Source organism: Sarcophilus harrisii, chromosome 6 (assembly GCF_902635505.1).
Source record: "Sarcophilus harrisii chromosome 6, mSarHar1.11, whole genome shotgun sequence".
NCBI lineage: Eukaryota > Metazoa > Chordata > Mammalia > Dasyuromorphia > Dasyuridae > Sarcophilus > Sarcophilus harrisii.
The window spans coordinates 202,638,830-202,662,640 of NC_045431.1; the positions used below are offsets into that span (position 1 = coordinate 202,638,830).

General features: G+C 33.9%; 1 protein-coding gene across 4 annotated transcripts in view; it reads right to left on the minus strand.

The window, feature by feature from the left end:
- Positions 1 to 23,811, minus strand: part of SBF2 (SET binding factor 2) — a 430,203-nt gene that overhangs the window by 362,802 nt on the left and 43,590 nt on the right. For all 4 annotated transcript variants that reach the window (XM_031941976.1, XM_031941975.1, XM_031941974.1 and 1 more), the window contains exon 2: positions 22,005 to 22,090. In XM_031941976.1, the coding sequence (XP_031797836.1) occupies positions 22,005 to 22,090 (86 nt within the window). The remainder of the gene's footprint in view (positions 1 to 22,004; positions 22,091 to 23,811) is intronic.

A 23,811-nucleotide genomic window follows, 5' to 3' on the forward strand; every position in this document is an offset into this window, starting at 1 on the left:
AATACCCTTGTGAGCAGACTATACAACTTAAAAACTTTATGAAACCTTAATTACCCCTGTAATTAGCAACAGAAATTATCTTCCACAACCAGCACATTTTCAGAAAATAGCTTCCATGTATAAACAAATTATAGTTTTGAATTGTAGACTACTAAATCATATTTATCTTAACCTAGAAACAAATGTAGTTAACATGCTAGAGAAAAAATTTATGAAATCACAATTATTTTAATCTTTTAAATTATGAAAAATATTTCTGGGAGAAAAGATTTAGGATTTTTTATTTTTTGAAGTATTTATTATTATTAAGAATTATGGTGAGTAGGAACTAGATTTATATTTATATTTATATTTATAAAAAGGGCAACTAATCTCAAATTCAAACCCGTAAGAACTTTCAAAATTCTACTTTAAGGAAAAGGCAGAATCAGAAAAGACAAAAAAAGTTTAATCATAAACCAAGACATAATTAGAAACCTCCCAATTTCCCATTGGTAGGGCCAAGCTGTAATGTGTTGTGGTAGGAAGACTATGTAAGAAAATCTAAGTTCATGAATTTTTGCTGTGTCATTTGTTATAATTTCTTGGATAAGTCATTCAAATGTTCTGCCTGTGTTTTCTCTTTATGCTCATGAAAAGCATAAATGTATGTTTCTACATATAGTGAGTGTCTCTACAATTTACTTCAAAATGATTATGAAGATCAAATGAGACAATGTATTAAAAAACTCTGTAAACCATAAAGTATTACATAAGTATATGTTATTATAATATATATGTTTTATATATATGCTATTATTATTATTGGTTCTCCTAGTATTCTATACAAATATCTCCTATATTACAGACAAAGAGAGTCCAAGGTGTTGAAAAGTTATTTCAAGACCACATCATTCCCCTATGCAAAAGCCTACTGGCTTTTCACTCTTAATTCTTAATTCTAGGATCAAAAATAAATTCCCCTGTTTAGCAATTTAAGTCCTTCACTACACAATCTAACTCCAACCTATCTAAACCCCTCTTCCTTATCCAATCAGATGGCCTTCTTATTGTTCCTTAAATACACCATTTCATTACCTATCTTCAAAACTTTGAACAAGCTGATCTGATCCCCTTGCCAATTCACTTCCTCTTCACCCCCACCACCTGTCCAAAGCCCTTCCTAAGTCCCCCAACTATTAGTGCTCTCTTTCCCAAACTACCTGGCATTTATTTGTATATACTTATATGTATACACACTGTTTCTTTAACAAAATATGAGTTCCATTATGTTAGCGAGAATTTCCTTTATATCTTTGTATCACAAATTTAATTTTTTAAAAATATGCTAAGTATAAAGTAATTGAGTTACTGACTTAGTTTGTCATCGCTTCATGCAGCTATCTCTGACATTTATAGAAGAATTGATGTGACTTAATGGAAGGAGTTTCCATACTGAAAGTTCCCTATACTAATGAATGCACTGGTCTGGATGAGAAAAAAAAAAAATATATTTAAACTCCTCTTGAACTGTCCTGTTTCACTTCCTTGGGATTAAAGCCTCAGAATTATATATATAAAAGAAGAAAATCCTCAGAATTAAAATGGTAATTCTTTAAACTCCTCTTGAACTGTCCTGTTTCACTTCCTTGGGATTAAAGCCTCAGAATTACCTAACTACTACTGAATCCTCTAAGTCAACCCCTCATAAATAAAATTTCATATGCTGTAGGTAAAACATACTGTACATACTATACTGTAAGTACATATTGTAGATAAAACAATTTATTGACATAAATTTGTGATCAAGTTAGCAAACTTCTGATATCTGCCTAAAGAAGCAATATATCTGTACTACCAATGTGAACAAAATATATATTATTACTGTAATTATCCATGTATGTGTTATCCTTTTCCTAGACAAATCAGCTCAAAAAGAATAAGAGATGTTTGTTATTTATATTTTGGAGTGCTCCCAACATCTAGCTCAGTTCTCTCTGCCCAGTGGATAAATTATTGCCAAGTTGAATTATTCAATAATTCTATTGATTTTCTTTTTATTTAAATACAAATACTCTTGTGATTTTCATAATAACAATAGCTAACATGTAGCACTTTATTGTTTTAAATAACTTTACATAGATTATCACATTGGTTCTTACAATAAACCTAGTCAATTATGTGTTTTTATTAATTTTATTTTACAGATGAGGAAACTGAGGCTGAGAGAAATTAAGTAAGCAAAAACATAATAGGTGTTTCATAAGAGTTTACTAGGTCTTAGGTACTGTCCTAGACTATGGAGATATCAAAAAAAAGAGCAAAAGCAATTGCTATTATCAAGGAGCTCACATTATGACAGAGTAAACAACATTCAAACAAATGGAAAAATATAAATGGGGTAAATTGGAGGTAACTCAGAGCAAAAACATGAGCATTTGAAAGAACTGAGACAGGTTTCTTGCAATCAAATTTCAGCCCAATTGAAGGAACTAGAGAATCTAGAGAGCATGAAAATCAGAACAAAGAGCATTTTAACAGGGAGATAACCAAGGAAAAGGCAAGTCCAGATACAGAAGAACTGCCTAGTTGTACAATGCCAGCAGGGATCTTTGGCAGGACTTAAACTTAGGTCTTCCTGACAGCAAATTCAGCACACCCCTAAAAGATATTCACAGTTACATATGGCTATAAAATTTTAATAGGGTATTGACTTTAGAAAAGATAAAAATACAGATGTTTTCTTTATGCTGTTTTAACTATTCTGCAAATATTTTTAATGAACCATTTAAAATATGTGGATGTAAATTATAAGATTATGAAAATATAAATATTATAAATAACTTATTCCATATCTAAATTCACTCCACTCTGACAGTAGCTAGGAATGCTTATTTTGGCTAATCTTCTAAGTATATGAAAATTGGAAGACCCACAAAGACCATATTGCGGAGCAAGAAAAGTGTGATTTCCACAGCTGTTTCTGACCTTAAACACATTTTTTAGAAAATAAATTTAAATTATCAGAAGAAAGTTGTTTTTAATATTTAATGAATATCCAAGTGTAGTATATCTATATAATATATACATCCCTGGTCTGCCAAAATGGGTTACATTTTAACAATGGAAGACTCAAACGATTAAAATAATCCATACATTATCAGAGAAATGCCAAAGAAACTAGGAGCAAATTTTACTTGTCTAATGAATTTATGGATTATCTACTCTGGGTCTTATACTCTACTAAGTGCTAGAGGATAGGTAAAATATAAGATACAAAATCTGACCTAAGGAAGATGCCAAGGTAGAAGAAAAAGTCAAACTTATAAAACACTATAGAAGTGAGTTTTCAAATAAGTATTATCCTTGGTTGGTTGTTGTCCCTCATTCTTGAAGAGGATCAAAATAACATCACCATGTTAGAGTCAAGTTAGTGTGTCCGACTATGGTTGATCAGACTAATATAAGCTTGGAATGTTCTGCTACAGGTCAGACACAAATAGTCCATATGAGCATTTGGGGTAGCTTCTCTAATTCTGCGCATCTTATGTTTCTTTGGGCTAATTCAATTCTGCTTTGCTCATAGAACACTGTACTTTCTCTGATAAGGGTATGCCGTGATGGGCAGTGCTATGCCAGTGTCTCCCATGTCATAAAATTGATTATAAAGTTCTTAAGAGATACCTTGAGCGTGTCCTTGTATAACTTTTCCCAACCACCTTGTGAGCTCTCTCCCTGTATGAGTTTTCCATAAAATAATTTAAAATAATTCCATAAAATAAAAAAACACACATTTGGCATTCGAACAATGTGGCCAACACTGTACTCTCTGCAGTATAGTTGGAAAGCTTGGCAGTTTAGTTTGAGAAAGGACCTCAGTGTCTAGTATCTCATCCTGCCAGGTGATCTTTAGAATCTCCCTAAGACAATTCAGATGGAAGCAATTCAGTTTCCTGGCATGGCACTGGTATTCTATCAAAGTTTCACAGCATCCAGCAATCAACATAATCAGCTCTAATTTCCTTCCTGCACTTCAATTTGAAATCACCAACTGCCCACTAGACATATATCTAAATGCTTTATCAACATCTTAAACTCAACATGTCCAAACTAGCATTCATCTTTCCCCCCAATTTTACCACCACCATCCCTGCCCTTCCAAATACCATATTCTATTGAAGACTCTACTACCCTAGGAGTTAACTAAATTCATAATGTCTGTGCCAGGCTTAACCCTTTCCTTTTCAACAACTTCAACATCTACTCTGTCATCAAACCTCAAAGATTCTTTTACATATCTCTCCTTTATGAACTCTTGTTTACACTCACATTGACATCACCCTAGTTCAAGCCTTCGTGAACCCTCACCTGTGAGGGTTTTTTTTTTAGTAAGTTTATTGGTCTCCTTGTTTTCCTGTCTCTTCCCAATCCAATGCATCACCCACATAGTTACCAAAATGTTTATCTTAAGGCAGAATAAGTCTGACCATGTCAGTCCTTGCCTGTAAGAGAAAATATAAACTGTTCATTCTGCACTTAGCTGCCAAAGTGATCTTCTCAGAGTGTAGGTCTGATCTACTAAATAAACTGAAATCACTCTCAATGATCAAATATAAGATGCTTTTTAGCATTTAAAGTCCTTCACAAAGTAGACCCTTCCTAACCTTTCCAGTTTTCTTATATTTTACTTCCTGATGATCCTTCACTCTTTCTTGCACAGAACACTCCATCTCCCAACTCTGTCCCTTTTAAATGTCTCTGTCCCCTATCTGAATGCTGTCCCTTCTCACTTACACCCACTGACTCTTCCTTCAAACCTCAATTCAAATCCTCCCTTCTACAGGAGGCTTTTCCCAGTCCCTCTTAATACTAGTGCCTTCCCACAATAAATTGGGAAAACATTTTTACAGTTCAAGGTTCTGATAAAGGCCTCATTTCCAAAATACATAGAGAATTGAAAAAGGCCTAGAGAGACTTACATGAACTGATGCAGAAATGAAATGAGCAGGACCAGAAGATCATTATACACTTCAACAACAATATTATATGAGGATCAATTCTGATGGAAGTGGATATTTTCGGCAATGAAAAGATCCAATTCAATTTCAATTGATCAGTTATGAACAGAACCAGCTACACCCAGAGAAAGAACAGTAGGAAATGAATGTGGACTGTTTGTTTTTGTTTTTCTTCCCAGGTTATTTTTACCTTTCTAAATCCGATTTTTCTTGTGCAATAAGAGAGCTGTACGGATGTGTACACATATATTGTATTTAAGATATACTTGAACATTTTTAACATGACTGCCTGCCATCTAGGGGAGGGGATGGAGGGAAGGAAGGGAAAAGTTGAAACAGAAGTAATTGAAAGGGACAATGCTGAAAAATTACCCATGCATATGTTCTATCAATAAAAAGCTATACTAAAAAAAAAAAAAATACAATGCCTTCCTTCAAAGATTACCATCTATTTACTCTGTATATATTTTGTATATACAGTTATTGGTATGTTATCTCCTCAATTACAATGTGAGCCCCTTGAGGACAGGGGTTATTTTTGCCTTTCTTTGTATGCCCAGTGCTTCACACAGTGCCTAGCATAAAGCAAGTGCTTATTAATGTTTGGTGATGGTGATGTTGACAATTGTTTCCCTTTACAAAGTCTACATTCCATCCAAACCGAACCTAGCTGGGACCCAAGCTCCACAGTGAATGTTCCCAGTACACTGGCATGACCCATTCTTCTCTACCTGGAATGGACTTCCTGCCTAAAAGCCACCTTGTAGAATCCTTGTCTTCCTTCAAATCTCAATTCAATACCAACACTTCTCTGAAGACTGGCCTGATTTCCCTAGGTGCTAATGTTCATTCTCCCATATTTAACTGCCTTTCTTCTCAACTATATGATGATTCAAGGCAATTCCAATAGACTTGAGATGGAAAGTGGATGCCCCTCAACTGGAGAATGGTTGAATAAATTGTGGTAAATGAATATTATAGAATATTATTGTTCGGTAAGAAATGACCAGCAGGATGATTTCAGAAAGGCCTGGAGAAACTTACACGAACTGATGCTGAGTGAAATGAGCAGAACCAGGAGATCATTATATACTTCAACAACGATACTGTATGAGGATCAATTCTGATGGACCTGGCCATCTTCAGCAATGAGAGGATCTAAATCAGCTTCAATAGAGCAGTGATGAACTGAACTAGGTACACCCAGCAAAAGAACGCTGGGAAATGAGTGTGAACCACTACATAGAATTCCCAATTCCTCTATTTTTGTCCACCTGCATTTTTGATTTCCTTCATAGGCTAATGGTACACTGTTTCAAAGTCTGATTCTTCTTGTGCAGCAAAATGACTGTATGGATATGTATACTTATTTTGTATTTAACATATACTTTAACATATTTAACATGTATTGGTTTATGTGCCATCTGGGGGAGGGGATGGGTGGAAGGAGGGGAAAAATTGGAGCAAAAGGTTTTGCAGCTGTCAATACTGAAAAATTACCCATTCATATATCTTATAAATAAAAAGTTATAATAAAAAAAAAGAAGATGCCATCCACATCCAGAGAAAGAACAATAAAAGCTGAATATAGTTCAAAGCATAATATTTTCACCTTTGTTGTTGTTGTTGTTTGTTCATTTTTTTTCATGGTTTTTTTCCCCTCTTTTGGTCTGATTTTTCTTGTACAACATGACAAACATGGAGATAAGTTTAAAAGGACTGAACATATTTAACTTACATCAGATTGCTTGTTGTCTTAGGGAGAGGGTAGAGAAGGCAAGGTCGGAGAAAAATTTGAAACAGGAAGTCTTACAAAAATGAAAGTTGAAAACTATCATTCCATATACTTGGGGAAAAAATAAAATACTATTGAGAACAAAAGTGGAAAAAATATTGAACTGCATTGTCACAGGTCCCATATATTTACACAATCTATCCCTCTCCTCAGAAGAATACACATGGATTATTTAATTTTTGTCCTTATATTTTGAGTGCCTTGAACATAGTAGGCACTTAATAAATGTTAACTAAATGAATTGCAAATTATATTATTTTTAATAAGGATAATATAAAGTCTTACATCTGGATTCCAAAAATTCTCTTTACAAATACAAAGTGGAAATGACATAGTTAATGACACAGTTCATTTGGAAAAGACTAGGAGATAGGGATGGGAGGGAAGTGGAGTATGAATTCATTATGGGTCAAAAATGTAATGTGTCAGCCAAAAAAAGTTAGTGAACTCTTAGGCTGAATTAAGAGAGACCTAGTCTCTAAGACTAGAGGGGTGAGAGTCCGACTATCCTCTGCCTTGTTCAGAGTAATTTCTGGGTGACATGTTTAAGGAAGGATACTGATAAGCTAGAAAATGATCAGAACCAGATTATAAGGATACTGAAGGCCCCATGATTTTGTCATCTCAGGAATGCTTTAAAAGAACTAGAATAGGAAATAGAAGATTTAGAGAAGACATAATAGCTATCGTCAGAGTTTTTGATAAAGCTAGAATAAAATTTAACTAGCTCAACTTGGCCCATGAGAGCAAAACCAAGAGCAATGAATGAAAATTGTGAAGAGGAAGATTAAAATTTGGCATAAAGACAAGCACACTAACAAGAATTATCTAAATATAAACTTGCTGCTTCATGAGGTCTGGGAGTTCAGATTACTAGAGATCTTCAAGGAGAGAAAGACAGATTACTTGTCTGGCATGTTGTAGAAAGGATCCATAATCAGCTATATTTTGGACTTGTCTCCCAAGTGTATGTTGACTTTGTGAGTGTAAACCATGATAAATAATGTGGTAGTAGTCAGAATGGGAGAATACAGAAGTTTGAGATCACAGAAATTCAGTATTGGAAGAGACCTCAATGAGCATCTAAATCCAACACATACAGGAAAGACTATGGTTCAGTGGAAAGGGTACTTAACTGTATTTGGTGTCAGAAGACTCGAGTCTGTTCTCAAATCTGCCACTTAAGACCTGTGGAGCCCTGACTAATTACCTTAATCCCTCTAGTCTGGTCTCTTTGTGTACCTGGTATATGCTATTTGTGTACATGTTGCCTCTCCCAGTAGAACAGGGGAATCATAATAATGAGCTCCAGGAGGACAGGGACTGTTTTTTCTTTATCTTTGGAGCCCCTAGCACTTAGCATAGTTCCTGGAACTTAGTGCTTAAAAATATGTCTTTATTGATTAATTTTAAGCTCACTTCCAGCTCCAAATCCATAATAGAATGAACACATTTACAAGCCTTAAACAAATCCTCAATAAGCAGTTATCCAATCTCTATTTGATAGCCTCCAACAAATAGACATTTATCATCTCCTAAAACAGCCTTCTCCACTTTAGGGACAGCTCTGTGATGAAATTTTTCTTTATAACAAATCTAAATTTGTCCTATAATTTCCATCCATAGATCATATCTCTGATCTTGGGGTCAAACTTAGAACTCATTTCCCCCATGAAGCTTTTCATGATCCCCTTAGCAAGATTCCCTCTTGCTTTGTTTTGTTTTGTTCCTTCCTCCAAGATATCTAGAGGAATTTATCTGGTTTTCTCTTAAGACACTGCTTTCTGTCACATTTATCAGTACACATACTATATATTCTTACATTCCCAACAATATTAAAAAGTAAGTTTCTTGAGTGCATGCCCATCAATTGGAGAATGGCTGAATAAATTGTGGTATATGAATATTATGGAATATTATTGTTCTGTAAGGAACGACCAGCAGGATGATTTTAGAAAGGCCTGGAGAGACTGGTGCTAAGTGAAGTGAGAAGAACCAGGAGGTCATTGTACATGGCAACAAGAAAACTATACGACTATTGATTCTGATGGGCGTGGCTCTGTTCAACAATGAGATGATTCAAACCAGTTCCACTTGTTCAATGATGAAGAGAGCCATCTACAACCAGAGAGAGGACTGTGGGAACTGAGTGTGGAACACAACATATCATTCTCATTCTTTCTGTTGTTAATTGCTTGCATTTTTTTTTTCTTCCTTCTTTGTTGGAATCCTAGTGTCAACTCAACTTGAAACAAGATGAAAACTCAAGGGAGATGTCAGAATCCTGGTGTTAACTCAATAGAATTGATACCGAGCTTATTGGTTCACACTTTAGAGGGAATCCTTACAAGGTGATAACTTGCTAATACTAATAGACAATGCTTGTGTTCACACCTTTAGAGAGCTCATAAGTATTTAAGTACTCAATGGAGTTCACACGTTTGGGATATTTCGGTTTAGTATGAGCTATCCGAATTTATATCTCCCTTAAGCCCTGCCTCCAGAAGGAGGAGTTAACTTTTGGGAGATCATATATATGGAGGTAGCTCTTAGAGCTTAAGAGAATTACTCCGGAACATTGACTGCAGTCGGAGAGGAGCACTCTGGGAGGAAGCCCACAAGCCCTCTCTTCAAGGCAAGAGAGATTCACTGCATCTTCCACCTTGGTGCTGGCTGAAGGCCGAAGAAAGCAGAGGCAGAAGCCAAGGATAAAGCTGCAAGAGCTCTTAGAACCAAGCAGAGAGATAGGCCTCTGAGCTAACCGGGCTATATTGAAGGACACAATAAAAGATCTGAACTTTTATTAGCTGGCTGTGATTTTGGGTGATTATTTACTTTCAATTGAAACTAAAGCTGCCTCCAGAAAACCTCCCTGAAAAACCCTCTCCTCCAGAGAGAACTCTTATATTTAATATAAAGAACAAAAACACCAACACTTCTTGAGCTGATTTTTCCTGTGCAACAAGATAATTGTATACATATATTGAATCTAACATGTATTTCAACATATTTAACATGTGTTGGACTACCTGCCAGCTAGGGGAGGGGGTGGGGGGAAAGAGGGGAAAATCTGGAACAAAAGGTTTTGCAAGGGTCAGTGTTGGAAAAATTACCCATGTATATGCTTTGTAAATAAAAAGCTTTAATAAAAAAATTAAAAGAAAATTTCCTTTAATGACAAAGAGCATATTTTTAAAAAATCTTTGAATTCCCAGTACAGAGCACTTATACATAGTAGGTATTTTGTAAATGCCTACTGACCTGAAGTGGAACAAGGCTAATCTTCTCTCTTTTTTACCTCAAATTGTATTAAAGACCCATAATGTGACTGAGTATAGAAGAATTTGATGAAATTCAATGACTATGAAGAAAAATTAGGATGTATAATGAGTATAACGTTTAAGGCTCATGTCCAGAAGGGTAAACCTGTCTGAGATCACATGGATCACAGATTTGATCCAGAATGGCAATACCCATACTTGTAAATCTTTATGTTTTTAACTGGAACTGTAGAAAACCTAGCATAGTATCATATGTATATAGGTTCTTTTCAAAATTTTTATTAATCATAATGAGGAAACATCATAATTTGGTAACTTATCACTAGATGAATGTTAGAAACAATGGCAATTTTTTATCTCAAGGACCATGTTTGACTCAAAGGATGGTTAAAAGGGAGCATATCCTGGTGAATTGAGAGCTGTTAGGAAGACTTGTGGTCAAGTTCTGCTACTAAGATGTACTAATTATATGACTTTCAAGATAAGTCAAGACAAAGGCAATATCTCAGAATACTCTCAAACAATTGTCTGCAAAGCAGGGATGAGTTTACATTGTAGAAGAAGTTCCTCCTGGAGCTCTCTCTAGAAATGAAATCATAGTTTCAAAAAACCCCAAAACAAATTAAGAAATCAACTGCTCAAAGAATTTTATATTAATAAGATTGGAAACTATTTTCTACATCACAACAATACTGAAGGAAAATGTCTATAGTAAAGTAATTTTTAAGTCAATAGCTCTACAACTTTTTTTCTATCCAAATATTACTTTGAGGGATTAAAACTAGTTATCCCTCACATTACTACCTAAAATAACAAATAATGAGAAGAAAACCAATGTATTCAACAAGACATCAAAGAAAGGTCTCAAAAATAAATGACCAATTAAAAGCAAAATTATATTCATACCACCATCTATGAGATTTGGCACAGATCAACTGAGAGAACAATACAATTGAGGAACCACTGTTTTAAGTTTAATTATATAGTTCAATTTTCAATATGGAAAACATTTTAAACAATGCTTACGAAAATTCAGCTGTAATTTATCTATAGCTTTCCCTCGTGAAATAAATATAATCAACCATAGCCAAGACTCAAAGGAATCTGGAGACTCATACATGAGAAACTGACAAAATGAAATAAGTCCATAATGAAAAAGAAAGCAAATCCTAATGTGTGGGTATATGCATGTGTGTACATGTACATTTGAGAATGACTTTCACCTGAAAATTCTACAACATATCTTTCTTACCTGTAGGTTACCCATAAAACCACAGAATAATACAACAAAAAACATCTAATTCAGGCCTTTCATTTTTACAATAAATGACTACACTAAGGTCAAGGGAAAAGACATGACTTCCAACGTCAAACACATGTCAGAGTAAATGTCAGAGTTGAAGTTTGAACCCAAGTCTTCAATACTGTGGTCACAGTGCTAATCCCCTGTACCAGGTAGCTCCTAGTACCTTTGACTTTTCAAAGGTTTTTCCACTAAAGATACCTAGTATTGGGAAGCAACATAGTATACTGAGGAGTAGAGGGGGCCAGGAGAGAACCCAAAAACTAAACCAAAAGATTTGGGTCCCAGATCTGACACTGCACTAATATTTACTATTGTAGACAAGTTCAAGTTAATTAACTTTCATCGCCCTCAGGTAATAACTAAAAGAAGGGTACAACTTAACATTATAATGTCTCAAAAAAGTTTGTAAACGTTGTTCACAAAAGAAGTATGAATTATTGTTTCAGCCTTCCACAAAAATAGATGCAAACAATTCACTCTTTTGCATGTAGCTGTTATATACTATACTAGTAGTTGGAATACTAATTTCTAAGACAAAGCATCAAAAAAGGTAGATTGTAACAATTAAGAAAGAAACCAAAAACTTTAGCTATCTAATATTATTTTATTTGTAAAACAATTATCAAAATCTGATAACCTCTAACAACTAGTAAGTTTATGTAAGAACCAACAATAGATTGGGGTCTCGGAAGTAATTCAAAGAATTTCCTGCCCAAAATTTCGTGCTTGACAAATAAAATACCAAACATGTTCATCTGGGATTTGAAAATGCTAAGTCATACAATTCATGACTTTAAAAAAAAAATTTTTAAGGGTCATCAAAATCTGATTTTCAGTGTTACTTAGTATCCCACATCTTATTGCAACATGATACTCTACAAACATAAAGGGAATTTCCTGCTCTCTATCTCACTGTTCATAGAGGTTGTAAATCATAAATAATGATTTAAGAGAATCTAAGAAATTATTTAAATTCAATGTCTACTTATATGAAAAAGTAAGGACCTGCTCAAAAATTATTCCACAAATTGAGGGAAATCTAGTCTCAATAAAGGAACTTTAAGAAAAAAAAGAAAGAAAGAAATAATCAAGTACAGTTATAGGTACAAAAAAGATCTGGAAAATCCCTGGGAGATCATCTAGTCTAATCTTGCAACCAGTATAGTAATTCCTTCATCAGATGACAGAATGAGGAACCTCAGAAGTCATCTAGTTTAAACTCATTTTACAAATGAGAAAACTCAGACCTAGCAAGGTAAAGTGATTTGTTTAAGGTCTGTAAATAACTGGGATCTGTGATACCCCCAAAGGCAAGTCCTTTCCAACTTCCATCTAAGCATTCTAGAATGTAAGAAATTTACTACTTTGGGGACACTCCACATTTTTTGGGCAATTCTAATTGTTAGAAATCTCTACACTGAACAGATAAGAGGCACAGGGAACCTAGAACAAGGAAGATCTGACTTCCCAGCTTTGTGACTCTAAGTCACTTACCCTTTCTAGGGATTAATTTCCTCTACTGTAAAACGGAGGGACTGGACTTGATAACCGCTAAGGTTCCTAAATTTGTAATCCTATGAAATCTGTCTCTTTAACTGCCATCCATTAACCCACTAATACAGTTAAATTCAACTCATACTTTTTAATCTTACTCCCATTCACTGAGATAGGAAATAAGAAGCCTAACCTCCTATCCAAATAGAATCACAGATTTATAATTGGAAAGGATGTTAAGAGATGATTTCAGCCAAACTCTTCATCAGATGAAGAAACCAATCAATCAAAAAGCAATGATTAGATTGTTACTTGTTCCAGATATTGTGGTAGGCCATGGAAACACAAAAGAATGGCAAAAATGATCCCTCCCTTCAAAGAAATCACATTGTAATGGGGACACAAAATGAAAATAACTACGTACATATAACACATGCAGAAGAGATAGGAAGTTATTTCAGAAGGTAAAATACTAATAGCTGAGGGTGGGAAAGTCCTCTTGCAGAAAATGAGATTTAAGCTGAGACTTAAAGAAAACCAGGAGAATTACAAGATGGAGGTGATAAAGGAGAGCATTTCAGGTAAGAGATCCAGCTAGTGCAAAGTTTCAGAGATGGAATGGTGTGTCCAAAGAATAGGAAGAAAGACAATACAGTTAGAATGTGGAGAAGAGTGACATGTAAGAAGATGGGAAAAGAAGGATGGACTCTGGTTATAAATAGCTCTAAATAACAAACAGAAGTCTTTATATTAGATCCTGGAGATCATGGGGAGCCACTGGATATAAAGAGTAGAATGACTTCAGTATCTGGGAAAAGGAGGGATTGGAGAAGGGAGAAGCTTGAGGCAAGGAGACCAAGTTGAAAGTTATTGTTATAGTGGAAAGGGATAAGGGCATGAACTAGAGAGATCACTGTGTAAGTGGAGAGGGGACAGGAAATATTTTCATGGTACAAGAAATAAGATATGGCTATAGTTTCGACAAGGGGAAATAGAAGAAAGAATCAAAGATGACCCTGAGATTGAAAACATAAGTAACTCAGCTGCAAATTTGACAAGCGTGCCTGTGTGCTTTCATCCAAATCACTGATTTAAAAAAATTACTGAGCGACATAGGGCAAAGAATAGAATCTTGGAAAAAAAAATAGAACCTTGGCACAGAGGCCCTTCACCAAGATGATTCTTATTCATTAATGATTAACTTTGAGTTAGATCATTCAGATGCTTCCAAATTCCATTCAGTCATATCAACATGACCTAACCAATATAGGTATCTTACCATTTATCCTAACTCTGCCTCACTTTCATTACCTGGAGCAACAATTTTCAGGATCTCCAGACATCATAACTTCCCCATCTAAAACTTTGATATTTGCCCTGGGTCACAGCTATATTAACTTCTAATTGAAGGGCAAGGCAAAGTTTGCCTCAACTCTCCTAGCTGGCTCCATCAGGGACACTAGAATCTAGTTGGGCAGAGAATACCACTTATTCTTACATCCCTCTATCTCTGACATCCCGAATCTTGATCAAGGAATAACAATCAAATCAGTCTTACCATTGTTACTGGAAAAAAGCATGACAATCTCTGTGATTCTAAGTTTAACACTGTCTAGATCAAAGTTGCCATCCCTGATTACTACTACCTTATTCCTTGTGCCCCTTCATGTTAACCCAGTCCAACTCTATCCATCTTTTATATTGTTCTTTGTGGGATCTTCAGTCTGTTGTTGTTGTTGTTGTTTTAACACACCAACCTTTGTAATAGACCTCTTTCTCTAATGTTCCTTTAATATCTTTGTAGTCTCAGAAACTTGGTTCTCCTCTGAAGACAATGCCCCTGACCACCCTTTCCAATTCGAGAACCTTAAATTCTGCATCTGTAAAATGGGGATAACATTTTAAACTCTGTAAGAGTTTTAGGGAGAAAGAGCTTTGCAGGACTTCTGGTGCCAAGATGGCACAAAGAGGAAGAAACCCTCTAAAGCCCTCCAAACAATTAGAAAACCAAGTAGGAGAAGAAGTAAAACACTTGTGAGGAGGGAAAAGGTTGGTGGGAAGAGAGAGAAGGAGATAAATAAGCAAAAAATAGCATGGAGGAAAACAGTTATCATAACTATAAATGTGAATGGGGTGAGCTCACTCATAAAGTGGATAGCAGAATTAATTAAAAACCAGAATCCTGCAACATATTGTTTACAAGATCCTTCAGATGAAGGAGAAAGATACCTACAGGATATAACGAGCTAAAAGAGAATCTATTACCTTCCAGCTGAAGCAAAGAAAGCAGGGGTAGTAACCATGATCTCAGACAAAGCAAAAGTAAAAATAGAACTAATTAAAAGAGATAAAGAAGAAAACTATATCTTACTGAAAAATACCATAGACAATGAAATTATATCAATGCTAAACATATATGCCCTAAATGGAATAGCATATAAATTTTTGAAGAAGTTGAATGAATAGAAGAAATTAAGACTTAATAAATTACAGGGAAAAATAGATAATGAAATTATACTAGTGGAGTACCTCAACTTTCCTCTCTCGGAACAAGATAAATCTAACCAAAAAAGAAATAATAAAGAAGTTAAGGAGGTGAATAAAATGCTGGGAAAGTTAGATATGATAAATCTCTGAAGAAAACTAAATAGAAATAGAAAAAGAAATACCTTTTTCTCAGCATTACATGGCATCTACACAAAAACTGACCCTTATTAGGACATAAAGACCTCATAACCATATAGATAAATCATGGTTAAACTGATTTTAAAAAGAAAAGAAAAAAACAATTGCTCATATCAAAAATGAAAGGGATGAAAGATTTCAAGACAACTGTTAGGAGCTATTTTCCCTAATTTTATGCCAATAAATTTGACAATCTAAATGAAATGGATGAATATCAGTGAAAATAGAAATTATCCAGATTACGAGAAGAAAAAATAAAATACTTAAATAACTCAAACTTGGAAAAAGTAATTGAACAAGTCATTCAATGAACTTCCTAAAAAATAATTCCCAGGCCTAGTTGCATTAACAACCAAATTCTATTAAATATTTAAAGAACAATTAATTCCAATACTATCTAAACCATTTGGAAAAATAAGCAAGAGTCATACAAATTCCTTTTATGACACAAATATGGTGCTGATATCTAAACCAGAAAGAGTCAAAACAGAGAAAGAAAATTTTAGAAAAGTTTCCCTAATGAAAACTGATTAAAAAATATTTTAAATTACATACTATTTTAAATTAGCAAAGAGATTATAGCAATATATCACAAAGATCATACACTATGACCAGGTGAGATCTATACTAGGAATCTAAGGTTGATTAACCAGTCCATCAGCATAAGGGGTTATATTAATAGCAAAACCAATAGAAATTCTATGATTATCTCAATAGATGCAGAAAAAACCTCTGACAAAATATAGCACCCATTCCTATTAAGAAAAAAAAAAACCACCATGAGGGAATATAAGGAATAATGGAGTTTACCTTACAATGATAAATAAATAATATTTACCTTAAACCATCAGCAAATTATATGTTATGACCAATTTTCAAATGAAGAAATTAAAGCCATTGCTAATGACATGAAAAAAATGCTCTAAATCACTATTGATGAGAGACATGCAAATTAAAACAACTCTGAGTACCACCACACACCTCTCAGATTGATTAAGATGACAGGAAAAGATAATGCTAAATGTTGAAGGGAATGTAGGGAAACTGAGACACTGATACATGGTGGTTGGAGTTGTGAACTGATCCAACCATTCTGGAGAGCAATTTGGAATTCTGCCCAAAGGACTATATCAAACTATATATATTCTTTGATCTAGCAGTGAGTCTCTACTGAGTCTATTTCCCAAAGGGATCACAAAAAAGGGAAAAGATCCCACATGTGCAAAAATGTTTGTAGCAGCCCTTTTTGTAGTGACAAGGAATTGTAAACTGAGTAGATGTCCATTAGTTGGGGAATGGCTGATAAATTATGGTATATGTATATACATTATGAAATATTACAGTTCTATCAGAAACAATCAGCAGGGATGATTTCAGAAAGGTCTGGAGAGATTTACATGAACTGATGCTAAGTGAAGTGAGTAGAACTGAGAACAGCATACATAACAACAAGATTATGTGATGATCAACTCTGATGGACATGGCTTTTTTCAATAATGAGGAAATTCCAGTGGACCTATGATAGAAAGAATCGATGACATCCAGACTGAGGAGTATGGAGACTGAATATGGATCACAACATAATATTTTCACCTTTTTTTCTGTTGTTCCTGTTTGCTTGCATTTTGTTTCTCTTTTTTTTTTTCCTTTTTGATCTGAATTTTTTTTGTGTGTGTGGCCTGATAATTTTGTATATATAAATAGAAGAATTGCACATTTAATATATTTTGGATTAGTTGCTGTCTAGGGGACTATCTCTACATGTATTTTGAAAATAAAAAGCCATTATTAAAAAAGTAAAAGTTATTTGAAATGGGGATAATCTAGAAACCTTTCTAATACTATCAAGAGTGAAACAAGGAAGTCCATTATTACTTTTATTATTTAATATTACAGGCAATGAGGAAACAAAGCTATTTGTCTTTGCAGGGGATATGACGTTATACTTAGAAAATTCTAGAATCAACTAAAAAACTACCTTTGGCAAAATTGCAGATTATAAAATAAACCCACAAAAATCTTCAGAATTTCTAGGTATTATTAATAAAGTCCAGCAGCAAGAGATAGAAAGAGAAATTCCATTTTAAATAACCCTAAACAATATAAAATACTTGGGCATCTATCTACCTGCCAAGACAAACCCAGTAATTATATGAACACAAGTATAAAACACTTTTCATATAACTCAAATCTAAGCAACTAGAAAAATATTATCATGAGTAGATCAAACCAATATAATAAAAATGACAACTGTATCTAAATTAATCTACTTTTCCAGAGTCATACTAATCAAATTATCAAAAATCATTTTATATAGCTATAAAAATATTAATAAAAATGAACCTGGAAGAACAGAAGCTCAAAGATATCAAGAGCATTTAGCCATTCCAGATCTCAAAATGTATTATAAAATGAAAATATCAAAACAACCTGGTCCTACCTAAGAAATATGATGGTGGATGAGTGGAATATATTAGGTACAAATTACAATATAGCAAATGACCACAGTAATCTAGTAGATGATAAACCCAAAGATCAAAGTTTATGGAACAAACAAAAACAAATACAAACAAAAAACACTCATTATTTGACAAAGACTGCTGGGAAAACTGGAACAGTATGTCAGAAACTAGGTATAAATTAACATATATTCAACATATATATTCATGTTCATTCAACATATAATCAACACCATATATTAAAATGGATACATGATTTGCATATAAACGGTGATACCATAAGCAAATTAAGAAAGCTTGGAGGAGTTTCTCAATCAGATTTATGGATAAGGGAAGAATTTAAAACCAAAGAAGATAAAGAAAGCATTACAAAATATAAAATAGATCATTTTCATTACATAAAAATTTAGAAGTTTGCACAAACAAAATCAATGCAACCAAAATTATGAGGAAAGCAGAAAAATGGAGGAAGGGGAATTTGCAACAAGTATCTCTGATAAAAGGCTCATTTCCCAAATATATAGAGAACTCAGTCAAATTTATAAAAATACAATTCATTCCCCAATTGATAAATGGTCAAAGGATACCATCAAGTAGTTTTCAGGCAAACAAATCAAAGCTATCTATTGTCATTTGAAAGAACATTCTAAATCACTATTGATCAAAGAAATGCAAATTAAAATAACTTAGATACCACCTCACACTTATCAAAATGATTAATATGACAAAAAAAAGGAAAATGTTGGATATTGGAGAGAATGTGGGAAAACTGGGACACTAATGCACTGTTGGAGTTGTAAACTGATCCAACCATTCTGGAGAATAATTTAGAATTATGCCCAAAGGGCTATAAATATGCAAACCCTTTGATCTAGCAATACCATGCTAGATGTATATCCCAAAGACATAAAAAAATGAAAAATATTTTGTACAAAAATATTATATAGTAAGCTCTTTTTGTTGTGGCTAAGAACTGGAAATCAAAGGGATGCCTATCAATTGGGGAATGGCTAAATTACTGCAGTACATTATAGAGATGGAATATTATTATGCTATAAGAAATGACAAGCAAGATGATTTCAAAAAAACCTGCAAAGTTTTACGTGAAGTGATATATAGTGAAGTAAACACAAACAGGAGAGAACACCATACACAACAATAGTAATATTGTTCAATAAAGAACTATGAATGATTTAGCCATTCTCAGCAATGTAATGATCTAAGACAATCCCAAAGGACTAATGGTAAAGCATATATCAACCTCTAGAAAAAGAACTGATACTGATTAAAAACAGACTGAAACATAGTAGTTTTAACTTTCTTTCACTTATTGTCTTTTATTCAAGTGTTCTTATATAAAATATAATATAATATGGAAATGTTTTACAAATCTGCACATGTATAACCTATATCTGATTGCTTCCCATTTCGGGGAAGAAAGGAGAAAGGAACAGAGTTTGGAACTCAGAACTTTAAATGATAAAGTTTAAAAATTAAAGAAAAAGAAAAAGAAAGCTTTGCAAGACTGCAGCCCTATAGAAATGTCAACTATTGTGATTTGGTGTCATATTCTGCCAAAATCCGAGTTCTACAAGGACAAGAATTCTGTTTTATCCAGATTTCATAGCTCCCTTAGTGCCTAGCAAACTACTCTACAAACAGAAGAAGACAGTGAATCTTTATAAACTAGATTATAAAATTTCAAATATTTAAAATTAATGTGTGATATATTCTAATGTAATAGGGCTTATGGTGATGGAAAGCAGAAGGACCTTTTGGTCTGCTATGGAACTCGTTTCCCATGGAACTCTAGTTTCATGGAACATTGAGTAGCCAAGGTATTCAATATATTCTAGTCAAAGTAGTCCAAGAAAGACCTGCTATTTACCCTCTCACTCATTATGTCCTCATCATCTCCTCTCCTTCCTCTCCCCATAATACTAAGAACCATTGCTCAATTTAGAAAATGTCCTAGAGCTCAAGGCATCTACACACTAACTAATGGTAAAACATCAATATTTTGCTTATGCTTTAAGACCTAGCCCCAGAAAACATTTGTTCCCATAGTCCAGAAATAGACTACAAGCCATAGAATGACTGTGCAATACTATTATTCTACTGTTCTTTGAATGTTCACCCTAAAATTAACTTAGATTTATTTGTATGACTGTCTGTGGTTTCCTTGTATGACTAAAATATACAAAAAAATAAAAATAACTTCAAATTGGAAGAGCAGTCATTATGTAAGGTTAAGCTTATTTTCATATTTTTATTTTTAAAATCCAACCAAATTAAAAGTTCACCATTTCTTGGTAAAGGACATCCAAAGCAAAAGCATAAGGTAACTACTATGGGGGAAAATGGCAAATTAAAAAGTTAAAATTTAGAATATGAAAGACTAAAAATCACTCCTTTTCAGAATCATAGAATTTTGGAGTTTGCCATCTAGTCAATCCAGAACCTTTCAAGTATTTGGCAGGTATTTTCCATCATTCTCTAAATACTATCCTCACCAAATCTATTGTTCTATTGGCTAACTATTCCTTTTCCTTCAACCACTACTCATATGACACAAATTTGACTTCTGATTGCCCCCCAATGGATCTACTCTATGACTATATAAGGGATCACTCTCCCTCAACAGGAAGAGGAAATGGCCAAAAAAAAAAAAATCCATGGGCAGTTAGTTGGTTCATGGGTCACCAAGAATCGGATATAACTGATTGACTGGACAACAGTAATATCTCCATTCCCCATATTTAATATGTTGCCAAAACTTGTCACTTCTACCTCCATAACATGTCTTACATACAGCTCTTTATTTTCACTCATATAAGCCCTGCCTCAGTTAAGACTCCCATTGCCTCCTATAAAAACTCCATAATTGCTTTTTTCTGCCTCAAGTCTCTCATCTCTTCTATATATATTTCTACTCAGCTAATAGTGATATTCCTAAACCATCTCTGACCTTGTCATTCAACTATGCAAGAAATTCCAGTGTATCCTTAATACCACTAAATATAAACTATCTACATCTGTATCTCTACATGTCTGTCTGTCTGTCTGTCTCTTTCTCTCTCTTTCTCTATGAACACCTTCACAATGAGGTCCTAGTCAGCTTTCTAATTTTATTCTACTTTTTGTCCTTCCCCATTCTGTTTCTGACACCCATTCCAGCTGCCTCCATGCCTTAGCCTAGGTTGCTACCCAAGGACAGAAGGGATTTCTTCCTCCCTTCTACCACCTATGCCTTCCTTCAAGGTTCAGCTCTTGCCACTAGACCTAGATGGCTCGGGAGAGGAGTGAGGTTGGTGACTTTGCACAGCCTTGCCTCATTGAAATCCAATTCATTTGCACATTATGGCATTACCTCCCTGATGTCATGGTTCTATATGAGAACGAAAGACAAACAATAACCTCTCCCTAAAGCATGTAGGGTTTTGTTCTCTTTCAACAATTTCTAATGCTTATGATTTGCTACAGGAAAATTCATGATAAGAGCAAGGCAGCAAAAGAAGAATCTCTGAATCAAACTGCATGTTTTTTTTTTTTTAAGTGCTATTACTAGAAGTAGCCTTCAACAAGTGTCTTATCCATTGCTTTCTCTGATATGCAAATGACAGAGGGTTCTCAAAGACTTTTCTAGAGTAGTATAAATTTTGACAGGTTTTGAAGCTGGAAAAGCTACAATAGGAACCAGGGATTGTTCTACTAAAAAAAACTCCTGAAGTGTAGACTCTCCAACAGGAAGTTAACCAGTAAATGCTGAAATGTAGAAATACAATTTCTCATGAAGAGTATATACCACATTATGGAGATGTTGCAATCTATCTATTGAAAGGATATACATACCAATGAAACTATATTTTTTGAAGTATTACAATAATATGAAATTTGTTACAATTAAAGGATCAAATTAATTAAGACTACATGTAATGAGAGAGACTTAGGTTTATGGAAACAAAATGAGATAAAGCAACAACTTACCAATTCGATCCCTTGTGGAAAAGGTGTATCATCCCAATCCTTCTGTGGAAATCTCTGGATTATTTTTCCCATTCCTTCTGCAGACCCTATAAAGAAATGCAAGATAAATTTGCAATTATAATGTAAAATACCAACTAGCAAAATAACTTTAAAAAACCCAGTTCAACAAACCACTTACGACTAACTTTTAACAAGCAATTCAGTAAATATTAAGCATGCTTTTACACAACTCACTTATATAGGTTTCTTTGATTATTTATAGGATATAGAAAAAAAATTTACCTCTATAATTAGTTTGTAATTATAGGTAATCCTTGAATTAAGAAAACAGATTTGTACAAATGTCTCAATTTTCAAAAATTGTAGATTAATGACCTTGACATTAATTCTCAACAAAATTCTAAAATCACAAAATAAATACTGGATACTGGGAAAACAGAAGGGATCACAAGAAGCTAGCATAGTCATTAAAACAACAAAATTAAAACTGCTATATCCAAAACCTCAAAGAGAAAATGTGAATTAGTCTAAAAACTGGTCTCAGGCTCCAAAAGAATTCTAGGGAGAATTCAAAAAGTTTTTTAAAAATCAAATAAAAGGGATAAGAGAGAAAAATGAAAGTGATCCAAGAAAATCATGAAAAAAGAATCGATAGTTTGGTAAAGGAAACACAAAAAATACTGAAGAAAATAACACCTTAAAAAAACAGAACAAGCCTAATGGAAAAAGAGGCACAAAAATCTACTGAAGAGAATAACTCTTTAAAAAGCAGAATTGACAAGTGGAAAAGAGGTATAAAGTTTCACTGAAGAAAATAACTCTTTAAAAAGTAAAAGTGGTCAAATGAGGAGGGGAAAAGTACAAAAGTTTGCTTTAGAAATAATTCCTTAAAAATTAAAATTGGGCAAGTCAAAGCTAATGATTCTGTGATACATCAAGAAACAATAAAACAAAGTAAAAAGAATGAAAAAAATAGAAACAAATATGAAATATCTCACTGGAAAAACAACTGATCTAAAAAACAGTTCGAGAAGAAATAATTTATGAATTACTGAAAAGAGATTTCAGTATTTCATATATTTCAAGAAATTGTCAAGGAAAACTGACCTAGTATTCTATATCACAAATGTACTCAAACACACATAAAGTTCAAAACTGCAAATTACTCATGTCTTTATCCACATGAGTACTTCCTTCAGTAATAGAGATCATATCCCTTGCATGCTTGTCTTGTCAGATTTTTAGATGCAGGTCCTTATGAGATAAATTTTAGAAGAGTCTACTTTAAAAGGCCAGGAAAAGGAGAAAAAACAGAATTCTTAACAGAAAACCAGGAAGACTGGACACTATCAAGGTGCTGTGGAAGGAGACTGAGAAGTCTATCTTATAAGGCAATATCCAATCTGAGGTCTAATGGAGTCCCAAAGAAGGTGCACACCCATTTGTACTTATTCCAGAAACAAAAAGGAGGGGAGGAGAGGGGCATCATAGGAAACAGCTTGATGTAGGAGTGGAGGGAAGCCTAAATAAGAGATCCTTACTTTCAAGGATTAGGGCCAAGAGAAAGGAATAATGAACTGTGGTTAAGTGGTAAGAAGACTGAAAGAAACCGTTTAGTGTTTCAAGCCTATACCAATAAGACTAAGAAGCAGGTAATTTACCTTCACTGTATACATCAACAGAACGTTTCAAATTTCTCTACACTACAAAAAAGTTTGGTTGTGCAAAATAACTTGGTAAGATGGACTACAGTGAAAAGGGTGAAAGTTGAAGGTGATTGGGTACTACCAGAGAAAAGGCAGCATGG